At 42.3% G+C, this 16,028-nt stretch overlaps 1 protein-coding gene across 1 annotated transcript in view; it reads left to right on the top strand.

The window, feature by feature from the left end:
* Positions 1-15,644, top strand: part of col14a1a (collagen, type XIV, alpha 1a) — a 47,302-nt gene extending 31,658 nt beyond the window's left edge. The window contains exons 33-43 of the mRNA XM_083679486.1: positions 512-607; positions 814-867; positions 3,283-3,336; positions 5,557-5,610; positions 5,722-5,793; positions 8,059-8,094; positions 8,589-8,655; positions 8,755-8,943; positions 9,849-9,926; positions 10,933-11,088; positions 14,323-15,644. Of these exons, the coding sequence (XP_083535612.1) occupies positions 512-607; positions 814-867; positions 3,283-3,336; positions 5,557-5,610; positions 5,722-5,793; positions 8,059-8,094; positions 8,589-8,655; positions 8,755-8,943; positions 9,849-9,926; positions 10,933-11,088; positions 14,323-14,636 (1,170 nt within the window). The 3' untranslated portion in view covers positions 14,637-15,644. The remainder of the gene's footprint in view (positions 1-511; positions 608-813; positions 868-3,282; positions 3,337-5,556; positions 5,611-5,721; positions 5,794-8,058; positions 8,095-8,588; positions 8,656-8,754; positions 8,944-9,848; positions 9,927-10,932; positions 11,089-14,322) is intronic.
* Positions 15,645-16,028: the final 384 nt, after the last annotated feature.

The raw sequence follows: 16,028 nt of genomic DNA on the forward strand, positions 1-16,028 counted from the left end.
CTTTTCAGTAAATGTATTAACGTTTTGTTCCTCTCCATTTGCTCAGTTTGTAATGACAACCTGATCTACACAGTGTGTAATTGATTCCTATGCAAATCAGAGACCCTATAAAAACAAAGATATTAATGCCAAAATTACATGAACTATTATCCTTGCATTAAGATGGACTCAATTGATGGCAAATTCTATTTAATCTATTTTAAATTGAGTGTATAACGCAATAACATGTGGAAAAAGTGAAGGGGTCTGAATACTTTCTGAAGGCACTGTAAATTGTGTAGGCTTTCTGTGGTGCTTTGTTTTATCTCATATTCATTGGTGGAGTCAGGGACTCAAGGCTATGGCAATGTGTTCCAGCAACAAGGCTGACAGAGTGTAGCTCTAAACTATACTAAACTCAGATGTCAAAGGCACAAAAACACTAGTGTCAAGACGAAGCAAACTCCAAGTTAAACTACATTTGATGAGGTATGTTAATCATTTGTCATTGTAATAGTAATTTATTTTGCAGGGACCTCAAGGGTCTACTGGTGAAAATGGTCCTCCTGGACCACAGGGCCCCCCTGGCCCTCAGGGACCAAGTGGACTGTCCATTCAGGGGCCTTCGGTAAGATACCAACATGGTACTTTCCTCAGGTCAAACTTTAACTTATACACAATAAATCACTAATGTTCAGTTTGTGAAAACACAATGTACACCGACCCTCTGGCTGTACTGGATGAAATGTCAAGACTGACAGCAAAGAAATCACTCTGCACACATCTGATAGTGCCAATCAATGAGTTGTTATCTTGTGGCTATTTTTCTTTCAGGGTGCTCCTGGGGAGAGGGGAGAGCAGGGAGAGACTGGTACACCAGGACCACAGGTAAAGCTGCATTCATCAAGTCCATTTGCTTTGATCTACCACAGACTGGGCTCTGTTTGTCTCCCACAGAGAGCGTTATCTGATTGCTGTGGCCTCTGCATCAAACACCAGGGAACAGCTTAATTAACTCTGTCGCTTCGTCCATTAGATCGACCTTCCAATGACTGAAACATTTATTATAGAGTCATAATTGCGAATACGCCATGCTCTAAACACAGGGGCCGGTGCGGAGGCACAATAATTACAGCGTCAGACGGAGGGAGAGGTGAGGCAGAGTGTTTTAATCCACCACTGTGAGGTGAGGGAGATAAGGTGAGGCGCTGGGAGAAGCTGTCTGTCGTGAGGTGTCTCTCACACTTAGCCCCGGCACCCAGGGCTTCCCCCTGCTGCTACCCGCCTAATGGAATCACTCAAATGTAAAAATCATTATGAACTCCACCATTATTAATTACCGAACCCGGTTATAAAAGAGATCGCAAAGTTAATGGCTTGCGGCGGAACTTTGTGACATGAGAAGGGAGGTCCACCTCTGATATTAGTTGCCTCGGCGGTATTTAGTTAGAGGCAGGGATTTCAATGCCCAGCCTTGTTCCATTGTGCTGGGAAGGAGAAAGGTGACAGGCTTGAAATGTCATGGCAGGTACACCAGACATGGAAAAGGTTTGTCCAGTGTTCTCTAAGCCATTGGGCAGTGATCTGTAAGACATTTTGTACTTCTGATGGACCGCCTGAGCTCAACTTGCTAAATGTAAGCAAGTTGCAAGTACCTCCCAAGTAAATGGTTTACTGGAAGATAGCATGATAGAATACAACTTTCTGATTAGTCTATGCAAGTAGAACTCTACTGTTAACACTGTACTCAATTACTGCATCAAGTGTACTTGACCATAAACATAAACCATCCACATTGGAAAGTTCTGGAAATGTTCTGGTTTAATACGAGAGAGAGTAACAGAGAATAGCATGCCTCACATTTAACCACATAAAACATGGAATTTCTCATTTGCTTCTGGCATTTACATGCCCTACACAGATATGTCATTCAGAAGAATCATGTAGGAATGGGACCTTCATGTAGTGATTAAATTCCAAGTCAATATCTTAATTAGTTTTACATGTCTAGAATGACATCAAAATGATTTTACGCTCAGCGACATTTTTAAGTCTGATTTGGATCCAGACAGTCTGACCATTTTGTTTTCCAGAAACAACTTCTTAAAGGATCCCCTGGGGCAGTTTCCCCCCACCATTGAAATAACATACCCCTGTGAATGTCTGCCAGTGTCCACAATACCCTGCCAGCATAAAACAAACCCATCCACATCCCACTGCAGAGCTGTGTGTCAGGGATGAGACAGAATGAGCTGTAATCAGATTTGTTGCCGTAGTTCAATTCCCCAATGTACTGTAGGGATAGTACATGGAGAAGGGAACACTTGGTACATTGTTGTTAGGAGTGGATACAGTATGGTATGGTCTTTGTAAGCCGCTGCGCCATCCATAAACAGGGCACCAGTGCCCCTCGACAAAGTAATTATGCGTTTTGTCAGGAGCTCAGAATATAGGTGGGCTCTGCAGGAGTGTTGTACCTTCAAGGGCCGCTATAATCTACACCAGCTGCAGAGAATATCACACCTTGGGAACATCCATTACAGAAGTCTTTTCCTCTCCCACCACAATATGCAGTAAATACAATATAATCCTGTCATGAGTGCTCCCTGCCTAGTTTCAACCTGACATTGAAAAATGCACGTGTAGCCACTTCAATGAATAGCAAAGTATGTGTGTCTGTGTGGTGGGGAGTGAGCGGGTTGATTTAAACATTGTTACTTCACAGATCTCTCACAGATGCATTGAGTAGCACTTCTTAACCCCCATTCCCAGTCTCTAGGCTGATTTATATGGGATGACTGCTGTGGTTTGGCCAATGGCAAAGTGCACCAGGGGCTAATGTGATGAAAAAGAAACACTCAATCTGTGGGCTCTGCTCCTCCCCTGCCCACTTCCCCATTTCTCAGGGTCTGGAGTTTGTGTGTGTGTGTGTGTGTGTGTGTGTGTGTGTGTGTGTGTGTGTGTGTGTGGCTGACAGGGCAGTTATCACTGGTAGTGGCTGGGGGGAATGTGCCAGGACCCTAGGCCCACAAAACAGCATTAATCATGCTATGCCTATCCTATGCATAACATCCTCACTTTTTATGACTCTGCTTTACGAGGTCTCTTGTAATATTGTAGCGAAAAGATAAATCTTTCCAACATCATAGCTAAGTTATGATTATGTTTGAATGGATTAAACTGGGTGTACTGTCAGAGAGTGGCTGTGGAGCCTGAGGTTTTGGAATGTTCAATATTCAGCCCTGATTTGATAAGGTTCTCCGTGCTCTGAATCACTCTTCCTTATTTGTATTCCTTTTGCAGGGTGTCCCTGGGTCTACAGGCTCTCCAGGACGAGACGGACCAACTGGGGGAAGGGTAAGAGTGGATGCATGCCGTTTGACCTGCTCAAAATCCGTTCTGTTTTTAGGTCTTTTTATGTCCCTCATTAAATAGAGAAGCCAACTCATTTTTTTTTCACATTTGAAGCCTATAATCCTGTTTGCTTCCTGACATGTTTGGTTGTGATTTCTTTTGGCCATGTAGAAATAGCATGTTATGCCAGGTAACCTTGATTCACAGGTTGAAAGTTCATGATGTTTACAGAATAATGCTGATTCGTGTAGTCCTGACACGCAGGTCTTTACTTGATATCTAACCTTCAATATGTTAACTTCCCTTTCAAAGACTTGATGTAACCTATGTGACATTAGGACAACAGGCCCAATGATGTTACCATATGACTTTCATTTTCCCTATGTCTCAATCACTCAACTACTTTAGTATCACATAAGTCTTTGCACAGAGTGAAGAGATATGGAAAAATACATTGTATCTCCATTTTGTCATCCCACATGGCTTGCTCATCAAATGGCGGTTAGGTCATAAGATTTACCTGACTGAGCTGATAGGACTGCTTTTAGCGAGACCCCTACTGTATTTAAACCAAACTATTGTTTTATACTGTAGGTCAACAGTGGTATCAGGATGTATCAAGGATTACGGCAATGATTTGATGTAAACTAAGCGGCCTTGAGTCTTTTGTGAAATCTCACAAATCAATAAAAAGTTCTAAAATAATCCATTCATAGCCAACCAATGATGCTGATGGAATACTGTACACATCTGAGTAATAAAATACAAAACAGACAAGAGACCTCTCTCATAATGCCAAGTAAGATCAGAAAAGAAAAACTATTGACTCCTCTCGGGTGCTGTTACTTTCTTCTATGAAATCATTTGGAGCAAGGTAGGTCATAAATCATAGCCGTCTATTGTCGTTTAACTATCTGTGACTGGAATTCCTTTGTCATTAACCGTCCGAGAGGAGATAAAATGTTCTGCCTCACATTGACTTCATTATTACATAATCACAGTTTAAAACAATTTGGTGAGCTGAGCTGCGGGAAAAAAGAAACAGTTGATATGTGAAAAAGAACAGAAATGTAGAGGGAGAAAAGAGCCATGGTTGGTCTGGCGTCGGCAGCATGCTGCTGATAGACCACATCTCAGGGTCAGCTCCTTGTGCTGGAGGGGACAAGGCCCCGTTCCAAAGCCCTATTTGGAGGGGACAAGGCCCCGTTCCAGAGCCTTATTTGGAGGTTTTAGTGGGGAAGTGTTTATTGTGTGAGTGGGTTCACTTCCACACCAGGGATTGTGTTCTCCCACTCTGGCAAAGGGTTAGGGTTAGGGTTAGGGTTGAAGCTGCAATGCTAAACCATCGAAAACAATAGAAAAGCTCATGGATGAGAATTGAGGTTTATGTGCCCTTGCAATACACGTTTTCTCATAGTGCAACTTTCATTCAGTCAGTTGAATGTTTCCAGTCAAGCATTGACGTAAACCTCTGCAGACATTTCCATCAGTGAGAGACACATGATTACTCTGGGACTTTAAAAGCAAATGGAAAATAATAGGCTGCCTTTTTGGAAGGTCAAACCATTTAGATGCGAGTTAAAACTCTGCATCATAATGGCAGATCACAGGAAACATTATGTTTACCTTCCTAGCTTTTCTACAGTGAACTTGATTAATGTTTCTCAAAGTGATAGTGCAGTTCTATCTTGCTTAATCGATTTGAACTGGAATCTAAACAGATTTGGAATTGCCCTCAATTAAATCATTGGCTTGAGCTCACACCACCATGCCTGTTCTATAATGCTCTCTCACCTGTTGTGTACATCAATTCGGTGATTTGTACACAGCGTGCTGTGCATGGATGAGAGCTTTTGAATGGAGCTTGTGCATTGATTACAGTTGTGTGGTTAGATAGATACTGTGCGTTAACTGTAGGACTGAAAGTGAGGGTCCTGTAGCCAGCTGTCAGAGGTCGGCCAGAGTTATAGGAACACATGCCAAACATCATAACAAACCAGAGGACGCTCTGGATTCACCATTGGCCATGTCACATTTACGGGCTGACTCAATCTTATTTACTCCATTTTCTTACCCTTCACTGTCTCTAGTACTGAATCTTTTTTTGAAGCATTTTTGCAGAATTAATTGGGGTTTTGTCAAGAGGAATCTATGTCCATTCATTGTTCATTCTAACTATTGAAAGTACTGTACTCAATGTGTTAATCCTCCCTCTGTTCTAAGGGGCTGCCTGGAAAAGATGGACCGCAGGGACAGCATGGTCCTCCTGGGCCAGTCGTAAGTGCTGTTTCCCTCCCTTCTCTCTTCACAGGGTTTCTTTCCCAGAATGAAAAACAAGTTTACTGAATCACATCCATGAAGTGAAATTGTCCTTTTCTTCTCTCACAGGGCACTCCAGGCGCTCCTGGAGCCTCTGGGCCTGGTGGCCCCCCTGGGTCTTTAGGAGACCAGGGACCCCCAGTAAGTATAGCACCAAATTGGACTTCTTGTCACCTCTATGTGCACTCTTACATTGTTACAAGCTGTGTTTATATTTTGATTAAAATAGTAGGATACTTTGGCCAAAACAAAGAACGCTGTCTCCAATCACCCTCACTGACCACTTCACACGTAGATGTTATTCTGGGAATTGTGTAATTATATTTGCATAATGCCTCTGCCTACTTCCATTTCAGTCATTTTTTTAGAATTCAGTTTGCCTGTGTGAACTCGTGATTGTATAAATGGCTCATCAGTCTACCCAAGTCTGAAGATCCAATCAGTTTACTACAGTACCAAGTAGCTCATGACCCTTGGTCGTGAGTGAGAGGGCTGCCTGATCTGTGCCGTGCGTGTCAGTGTGTGTCAAGGCCAATTGCCTTTCCACAGTCACTCCCGGGCTTCAACGGTGCTTAATCCGGGCCTATTCAGTGCTTATAACTCAAGCTTTTAGCCTCCTCTACCCACCTGGTCCTTATGAGGCCAAACAGGGCTAGGGGTGCGGTGTAGAGTGAGGGCAGGATATTATATCATCCAAGTGCTTTAGTTGGCTAGCGAACTTGGTGGGTGGCAGGCATTATCTAAGTTAGCTCACTGTAACTACACAATTGAATTGATTTGAATAGCGCTTTTTACAACAAAAATGTTCCACTAAGTGCTTAGGTTACCAGAACATGGTGGATTTGACATGTTGTTTCCATATTGAATGACCTGATGAACTGCAGAAAGTAAACAAACTGGAGATCATATATGGGGCAGACTAGAAAAACCCAGCTATGAAAATTCAAACATGCTTGTTCACTAGGCTCGAAGCGACAGGCTTTGAGCCCTAGTTGGCCACTAGTAAGCCTTGGCACTCACTGGCACGCACTGGCACCACTGTCGAAAAGTGGCTAATAGTTCCATACAAAGTACCTTACAGTGGTATAACTGGACAATGCCCCCTACACTGTATATCCCATATATGGCAGATTCTATCTCTGCTTGTCACTTAGAATGTCTGGAAGGCCATTGAAGAATTTTGGGCAGAGAGATTCATATTGCTTTCAGGGGCTTCAGCCCCTCCAACATAATGGCTCTTCTTTTCTCCCAGAGGGATTACCCAACTGTTGTGTGATGATTGGGTGAAGCTTGTGTCAGTTAATATGGCTGAATTGCCCAATGGCAAAAGACAAGTACCGTTTGGCTCTGGAGCACACCATAAATCAAGGACCTCAGGAACAGCAGAACAAGCTCAGCTTTCAGAGTTTCCCACAGATCAAAACAGCCGTATCCCAGCTATCTGGCTCTTCGCAGGGAACATTAGCCTGTGAGAAACCTCAAGCCTCTGCTTTGTTTGGACCACAATCTGAAATGTTTGTTACTTGTTTAATGTCAGCAGCAATTTGGGTGTCGACGTGGGTGTCATGCCACCTGTTTATGTTCCATAATGTGTGCTTTGTAGCCATTGGCTGTCCTACCCGTGTTTTCTAGGTTTTTGCCTGATGTCTTGCTGAATTAAATCTTGTGCTTCACCATACAGAAATCTGGTCACATCCCAGATTTTTTTCAGACACTTAGGATAGCTGCCCTTTCCCTCAGGTCTCAGGAGAGCTAGTGTCCGACTATGTGTGTGACCAGTCGGTGTGGTTGTCATAGAGATGAGAGGCAGAGAATCAGGCTTGGCGTTTCTAGTTGGGAGTCGAGCCACACTGAGCTCACCCCGGCACCTCTCTCCTTCAGCGTCCACTCTTGTCACATTATGCCTGGAACACACTCTGCAGCTTGCACACGCACACACGCACGCACGCACGCACGCACACACACACACAGTCAAGGTCATGGTCGTGGTGATTGAGTCCATGTTTCCCAATACCAGAAGGATCTCATCTCAAAGGCTTTAATCCAACCACTTTTTATGATATCAGCATTGTTAAATGGCCACAATATTTATTTAGACTTTCTGTCTCCAGTTTCCAATGTGTTACCTCAACCATGCATCCATTTGCTTTATGTGCTTGGCATAAATGGACAGCGCACGATCCAATGGGTCATAAACTCACAACAGTCACTCTTTTTCTTTGAACACTACAGTGGACTTACTTGGATGAGGTTTTCTTAACAGTCGTGCTTTTTTGTTCTTCTTCTCACAGCTGCGAGTCAGAATAATATAATTTTTAACTATCAACTCAACAGAGGAAAAAATAACCATGTATGCTGTTCTTACTATATCCAACCCTGAGTGTTTATGATCTTTTTTCGTTACAGGGCCCAGCTGGTACCAAAGGAGATAAGGGTGAACGAGTAAGTCTGACTTCAAGCAATGATTCAAACACAGTTTAGAGACAAGCAATGTGTGTGTAGCAATACTGCAGCCTCAAACCTCGACTCAAACATAATTGTAGTTTATCAGCTATGGGATTAGGAGGCACACTACCGGCCCCTCCAAGATAAAAAATCACCAGCCCTTTCACAGCTTTCTGGCTCGCTTTATCTCCAGAGTGTGTTTTATAGCTGTTAATGCAGCCACTGCAAAAGCCATTAAATCAACTCTAGCCATTCAGGTACAGTGTGTTTTTTCAAGGCATTTTTTCAAAGAGGTAAATGCGAAATCGCTTCATTCTTTGACTTTTTACTTTTGCAATAGGCTGTTTGAGCATGATAGGTGGAGAAGGAGAATAGTAATTAAAACCCACGCTAGTTCATTAACCATTCTCCTGGGAGGCCTGTTTGTCTGTGTGCCTGTGTGGCTGCTCTTGTGGAATAGCAGTGTCAATCCAATGCTGTTTGTTTTGAAGGCTGACATGCAGTCCCATGCTGTCGTCCGCTCCATCGCCCGCCAAGTGTGTGAGCAACTGATTCAGAGTGAGTTCTCAGCCCTGTGTGTGTGTTCCCTACGACAAGCACTAAGCCTATTCACCAGCAAAACTCTCAACATTTCTGACTGGTCCTTTTCTCCCTCAGGTCACTTGTCGCGCTACAACTCCATCTTAAACCAGATACCCAGTCAGTCAGTCTCGGTGAGAACCATAACGGGACCTCCAGGAGAGCAGGGTCGTCAGGGGTTACCTGGGCCACAGGGAGAACAGGGCCCCTCAGGAAGACCAGGATTCCCAGGGACCAATGGGCAGAATGGCCGACCAGGGGAGAGAGGTACAGTAGAGCATTGATACTGTAGACACCAGTGTGTATCACAAATCAGTAACTTATCTGTTTTGGTGTATAGCCCTAGCTATCTATGCTCTGAACCGGCCTAGTTCTCTTTTAATAAGCTATTGTATCCAGGATCCGTCACTCGTGCATTTGACTGAAGGCTCAAGTCCTGTGATTTATTTATCCTTCCTTCCTGCCAAGAGCAACACAGAGGCTGAAACATCAACATTTCGGAGGATCTGCAGCGATGCCCCTTGTGTTCCCAATTAGAGTCGGCTTGATAACATCAGATAAGAGGTCGACGCTTGTCAGCAACTGTTAAGACAGAACAACCTCTTTTGACACATAGAAGCAGGGCTTCTGTTGATCTCATCCACAATTAAATACACAAACAGGATGTCAGAGTGTCAAACTAAACCACAACCACCACTTTTCTGACTCGGCAGGGCAGGGCAGGGCAGAGCAGGGGAAGCAGGGCTGCTAATGGGCTGCCCTTGGAGAATGCAGGGCAGACCAACCAGTTAGAGCTGCTCTGCCTGTACCCTAGTCACCTCAACCCTGGCACCTCTGGAATCATAGTCATTTAGAGACACATCTAAGGGTTTGTGGATTATTATTTATGTAATTACATATTATGGTGTAATTTCCAGACAGACATGATGAAGAGCAGTGCACTCATACACGTGCTTAGGACAACTGGTGGTGAAAAGGGTAGGGGAGGAAATTGTAGAAGAAATTGTAGAGGAAATTGAAGATCATGTTGATAATACGTTCTGCGAGTCAAGTCATGTCCTCTTTTGTCTATGCTATGCTAATTGCCATTGATCATTAATGATTAGCAATTTAATGTTGTAGAACTTGATGTTAAAAATGTGTTCTTCTGGGTCTTCTGTGTTCCTGATCAGGTTTCCCTGGAGAAAAAGGAGAGAAGGGCAGCCAAGGCGTGGGAACTCAGGGCCCCAGAGGCCCAGCAGGTCCCCCAGGTAAGGACCGACACACTCCTGTCTTCCTCCCATCACGCAGACCGGCCACCCTTAGATACAAACAAAATATACAAATATACTAGTAAGAGTCTGGGGGATATTCTGGGTTCCATGGGATTTGAACTACTGGCACAGTCATTAAATGATCTAAAGCAATTCCAAAATGCAAAAGACTATATGCACTGTAGAGGAAAATGTAAGACTATGCGACTTCATTGTAATTTCCCTCATGATGTGTTTTCTTAGAAAGAAAACAACACTTGAAAACTTTTAATAACATCAGAATTGAAAAGAGAAAGACTAATCTGTTTTTGATTCAGTTTGGGTTTCTTGGATTTCTGAAAAGAATTCTTAGAGCATATTTTTTGGTCGAAAGAAAATATGTGTATAGATTTTTGCTCAGGCTGCAAATTTGAAGCATGTGCTTTGAAAATGTCAATGTAGAGCATTGGTGTTGATTGGACTTTAATCAATACTCAATGCTGACTAAATTCTCGAAAACTTCTTTATGACAAAACAGCACTTCTGTAAGTTCATGATCTATCAAAAGCTGACTGTGGATTCTGGCAGGGGTTTAATAGCTCCCTGGAAATTGGGGATGCTATTCTTAGCCACTGAAGATCCAGAAGCACTTGGCAATCGAATATCGAAAAGATTCATTTCATTTTCTTGCTGACCACCAAAATAAGTCACATTAGTGTAGTCTCAGTAAACACAGAATCTGTTCCTCAGCTCTGTGTATCCAGGGCTGTGACTGGGCTGTGGGACAAGGCAGTGACTGGGAAGTGCAAACGTAAACAGAAATGTGGGACATGAATGGCTCATTGCAAACTGAGTGTCTTCAAAATAAATAGAAGACAATCTCTTACATTTCTTGTGTAAACATTCATAGGTTTTCAACACAAAAGGGGAGTCAGAACAGCCACTTCAAACATAGTGAGGGAGCTCATCTTTGGTGAATGTTTTGGCCCTGGGGGGTCCTGTTACCATGGAATCTCTCCCACAGGGCTTCCTGGAGAGGGCCGGACAGGCAGCCAAGGCCCCCCCGGCAGACCTGGCAACCAGGGCATCCCAGGCCGTTCGGGTACCACTGGATCGACGGGCCCCGCAGGCCCTGCTGGGTACTGTGACCAAAACTCCTGCGTGGGCTACAATGTTGGAGGTAATCACCATCTCACGTAAACAATGTCTGACTGAGATCGCAAGGAGCCTTGTTTTCCTCCCCAACTGCAAATCTGATGTGAATACTGTGTATATTGATGTATTATACTTGAATTCAATCAAATCAGAAATAATCCTGTTCTCTAGATTTTTATAGAGGAAATGTAGGACGAGAATACAGGGGGAAACGTTAACTATACTGCTTGTACAGAAATTAATGACCTGTATTGTAGATATCAAGCCTATAACAAGGGTAAAATGTCACTACTGTCATTTACTGCTTATGGGGAACATTTTGCATCGAATAATGGTCAGTTGGTGTTACTCTCATTAGAGGTATGAAGGAGACGTAAACAGCTTCACTGTCTGACTCAGCCCTGACTTTCCAACTAGTAAAACAGTCGTTTAACTGTCGAGTCATAGAGGGACTGAAATTGTTATTGACCACATTCATTTTGAGTATTTTAGAGCTATCTAAGTTTTATGACATATGTTCTCATGAGAAATTTATATGCTTATCCACACAATGAAGGTTTAATATGAGTGACTATGTCTTGGTTCATCCCTGCCAGAGTAGGACATGTCTGAGAGCTTCTGACAAGCCAAATTATCAAAAACTACCAGAGACCTAGACATTACATCACCAGGAATAGAATTATTGATTACATATAGATACATTCCACTTGCGACTTACATATAAATTCATTCCACATGTGACTGACATCAAATTGTTGAAAACAGTCCTCGCATTCCGAGTTGCTCACACAAGTCTGGAACCTGCGACCTCTGAATTGCCAACACACATGACCGCCGTCCGCTAAATACCTGATGGGAACCACCTACACCACCGAAAAACTAGCAATTCGATAGTGGCGGTGGGGGTATTTCAACTTATGAGAAGTGAGTTTATCACTGTTTCAACTGAATTACACTAGGCCACTATCATTTCCAAAATCATGAAAGACATACTGTACAGGAAATCAAGCCTTTTGTGTGGCTCCAGTAGTGGTCAAACAGTCAAGTGAGGCTGGGGACGCCATGTTCCTTTATTGGTGCCCAAGGCAATATCCAAGTCAAGAAAGATAAAAGATGAATGTATTGATAGAGAAACGACTCTACTACTCTGTAACCACTTTTCTTCTTTATCTCTTTGTCACAGAATGAATTAACAACAAGCCAGACATGTTGGGAGCTAAATAGTTTGTCTTTTTCATTTTGTAAACAGCGCTCAAGAACGTGGAAAGGAATTATTACATTATCTCACTCTTGTTTATAAAATCTGACAACCACGTTACATTAATGAAATGATATCGTCCTGTTACTCTCATTAGAGGTATGAAGGAGACTGTATTTTTATTTCAGATCATTTTTAGGACATAAACGACTTCACTGTCTGACTCAGCCCTCACTTTCCACCTTGTAAAACAGTTTTTTCCCAGGAACTGTCGGGTTGTAGAGGGACTAAAATTGTAATTGTCCATTTATATTTTGAGTATACTGTACAGGAAATCAAGCCTTTTGTGTGGCTCCAGTAGTGGTCAAACAGTCAAGTGAGGCTGGGGACGCCATGTTCCTTTATTGGTGCCCAAGGCAATATCCGAGTCAAGAAAGATAAAAGATGAATTTATTGATAGAGAAACGACTCTACTACTCTGTAACCACTTTTCTTCTTTATCTCTTTGTCACAGAATGAATTAACAAGAAGCAAAACATGTTGGGAGCAACTAAATAGTTCATTTTTCAAACAGCGCTCTAGAGCTTGGAGAGGAATTATTATATTATCTCGCTCCTGTTTACAAAATCTGACAACCACGTTCCGTTAATGAAATGATATCCTTGATAACAAATGTCAAGTTAAAGATATATTTTCGTTATTAAAATAATGAATCAATACACAGGTGTTCCTTTTTTACCACTGAAGAACTGACTTAATGAACAGTAATACATTTCATAAACAAAAACCAGGGATACTTTAGGCATACGGTATGGACTGGGTGTAGGAGGTCTGCTTTGATTGAATTCTGGAAGTGTAATTGTTATTGAACAATTTGTCTTTATAAAGATGCGATGACATTTGGATGTTGTATCACTGAGATAGTATTATATCTTAAACTAATGTGTGGTTTGCATTTGTCTAACAGTGAATGACCACATACTGTATGTGCATGGCTTTTTATAGTATACTATAAGTATACACAAAACCATGTGTCCTTTGTGCATCTCTGTTTTCAGTGTTGTACATCTTTATTACATTTTCTTACATTAAGAAAGAGAAATAAAGATTCGGCACAATTTGTTACACGTCTTCTTTAAGAACTTGTTACATGAACTTCTTTTTGAACTCTAGATGTGGTATTTGTAGTGTATGCTGGCGTCATTCATGCAATGAGTGCATGAATACCCTTCCATTAAGAAAGATAAATGAAGATTCAACACAATGGTGTCTGCTTTCAGAACTATGACCAGTGTACTACAATGAAGCAGTCGGAGATACCATATATCATACATCCTGTATGATGTGGTATTTTTAGGGTAGCATGTTGGTATTATTTGGGTCTCCCTACTGACCTAAGGTATGTCTCTCTCTGTTTCTACATCTCGTCCCTCCTCCTCCTCCTCCCTCAACAGCTCAACAGGAATATGAGAATGACTACTGAGAAGCATTCTCTTAGTTCCAGCTGCCCTCCACTCCTTCCTCCCTCCCACATAAACAAACTATCACTGGGGAGTTGGACAGGTGTACCGACCCCTGCCACTGCCCTACCACTCCAGATAACCACCACTGAATGCTAGTGCTAACTGTTACAGTATGCACTCCACGCTTGCCTTGCGCTCATTAAACATTACGTGTAGTGCTGCTTGCTAACTCTGTATCACCTCAACTTGAAAAAAAAGTCTAGCTAATTTTTCAAAGCTATGAATCAGCAAATATTTTTTTCTATATGATGATTTGCTTCACTCACCATCCTTCCTCTGAACTGTGTCTATTTCCTGAACAAGGCATCTTTGTGAATGACAAATCAAACTAACTCACACATGTTATGGTGGCCTCATCTTTCCTCTTCTACATGGCTCTGTCTGATGGCTGCTTTGTATCTCTCAGTAATGCTGTGCCTCTGGTGCTGTACTTTCTCCTGTTCATCATACTAACCCACAACACTAAGCTTTGCCATGGTGGTTTAAAAGGTGGTTGGTTATAGTGATTATTACCCAACTGATCAAGATGTTCCCATAGTACAACAATTGCCTCATGGCTCCTACCAAACCTATAATCCTGCCGGACATTTCAATGAGGAGGAGGATGACGATGATGATGAAGAGGACCCCTACGCTGGGTATAGAGGCTACCCCCCTCAGTATTACCCGCCCAACTACCCCGCCCCTCGCCCTGGACCCTCCCACTCTGAGGACATTGAGCTGAGGTCACCAGGTATGAGACGTTTCTCCCGTGACGTGGTGGAAATGAGGAGCATCACAGCCGAGACTGAAGGAAAGGAGACGGTGAACGGAGAGGCCCAGACTCTAGAGAAACTCAGCTCAAGTGCTTGAGCAGACAGAAAGTCACAACACCCCTGTCTGTGCCTGTGGTTTGACCCAGGTAGTGAGGTGCATTCCCCCTCTTGTGTTCCCAAGAACTCCTGTGTGATAGTGCTGTCAGTAGGTAATCCGAAAGTGCCTGATTTATGCAAATGTTGATAGAGGAGAAGAAGGGGGAGGAAAATAAACTATGCCCATGTACATGAAATTAGCTACTTATCTTTTTGTGAAGTTGCATGTAACCTTTGAGCCAGGTCATGGAAAGTGTAACTGGATTGTGTAATGTTTGGTTATGTGTAGTAAATATCTTTTGTAATTTGGGTCATGAATTCACAACATTTGTACAGGCTGCTTGATTTTATAACAATGTATCATTTCAATGTCAATGCTTCCATGATGACTTCCCTTAATCCTGAAATTGTCAAGCCCGTTTTCATAATGATGTCCTTGTACAGTATTTGTTGAGTGGCCTCTCTTTTGGATTCATTTGAAAGAAAATACTTGCATTGAAACCTTTTTCAACCAATACTGTCATGTATGTTCAAGCAGATGGTTTTTAATCATATTTGTGATAATCAAATCGTTGTGGAATCAGATTAAGTCATTGTCTCATCAAAGAAAATACAGCTATTGTAACATTATCACATTCTGTCCAACTGTGATCCATACTGTTGGTTCAATGTGGACTTGGTCATGTCAGAATAGGTGTTAAGATAACTGTTACCACAGAGACACAGAGAAGGTGCTAGGACTTGGGATGAACTCAACAAATCTGTGAAGTGATTTTTCTCTATTGCCTTTCCTTTTTTGTTGTTGTTGTTATTATTATTATGCAATGTGGGGCCTGTTCACTGTGGAAGTGTTGAATCGTTAGGCCTGTGGTCTAATTTCTTTTCGGACTGAAACATGCAGAATGTAGAACAGGTGACAGTGGAATGTCTCGCCACCAAACCTTTGAAACAAGGAAGTTATTTATTTTTACTTTATTATTTGTTTTATAACCAATAAAACTGTAATACAACAATGAACCATAGCATTCTATTTATATGGCCTCAATAGCACTAGGTAAATATATACCATTGTCTTATTGCTATTCAAAAGAGCTCAAAGGAACAGCAGGACTGGTTTTCAGTTCAAATGCGTTGGTTTCAAAGGGAATTGAGACTCCATATGGACAGTCCAGATACTTGAGTCTAGTCAAGGCAGTTTATGGGTCAGACACTGATGCTATGGTACTGTAAACAGCAGTGATGCCAAACTAAAAGCTGTCCATCCTCTGAAAAGAGACCACTGACATGATACACTGTTGAGGTAATGGACATTTCCACAATGATTTTCTATGGGCCAGCACACTTCAAAAGACTACACTGGCATTATAAAGGTCTCACAAAGGCATCTGAAATC

The sequence above is a fragment of the Argentina silus genome (assembly GCF_951799395.1).
Source record: "Argentina silus genome assembly, chromosome: 10".
Lineage (NCBI taxonomy): Eukaryota > Metazoa > Chordata > Actinopteri > Argentiniformes > Argentinidae > Argentina > Argentina silus.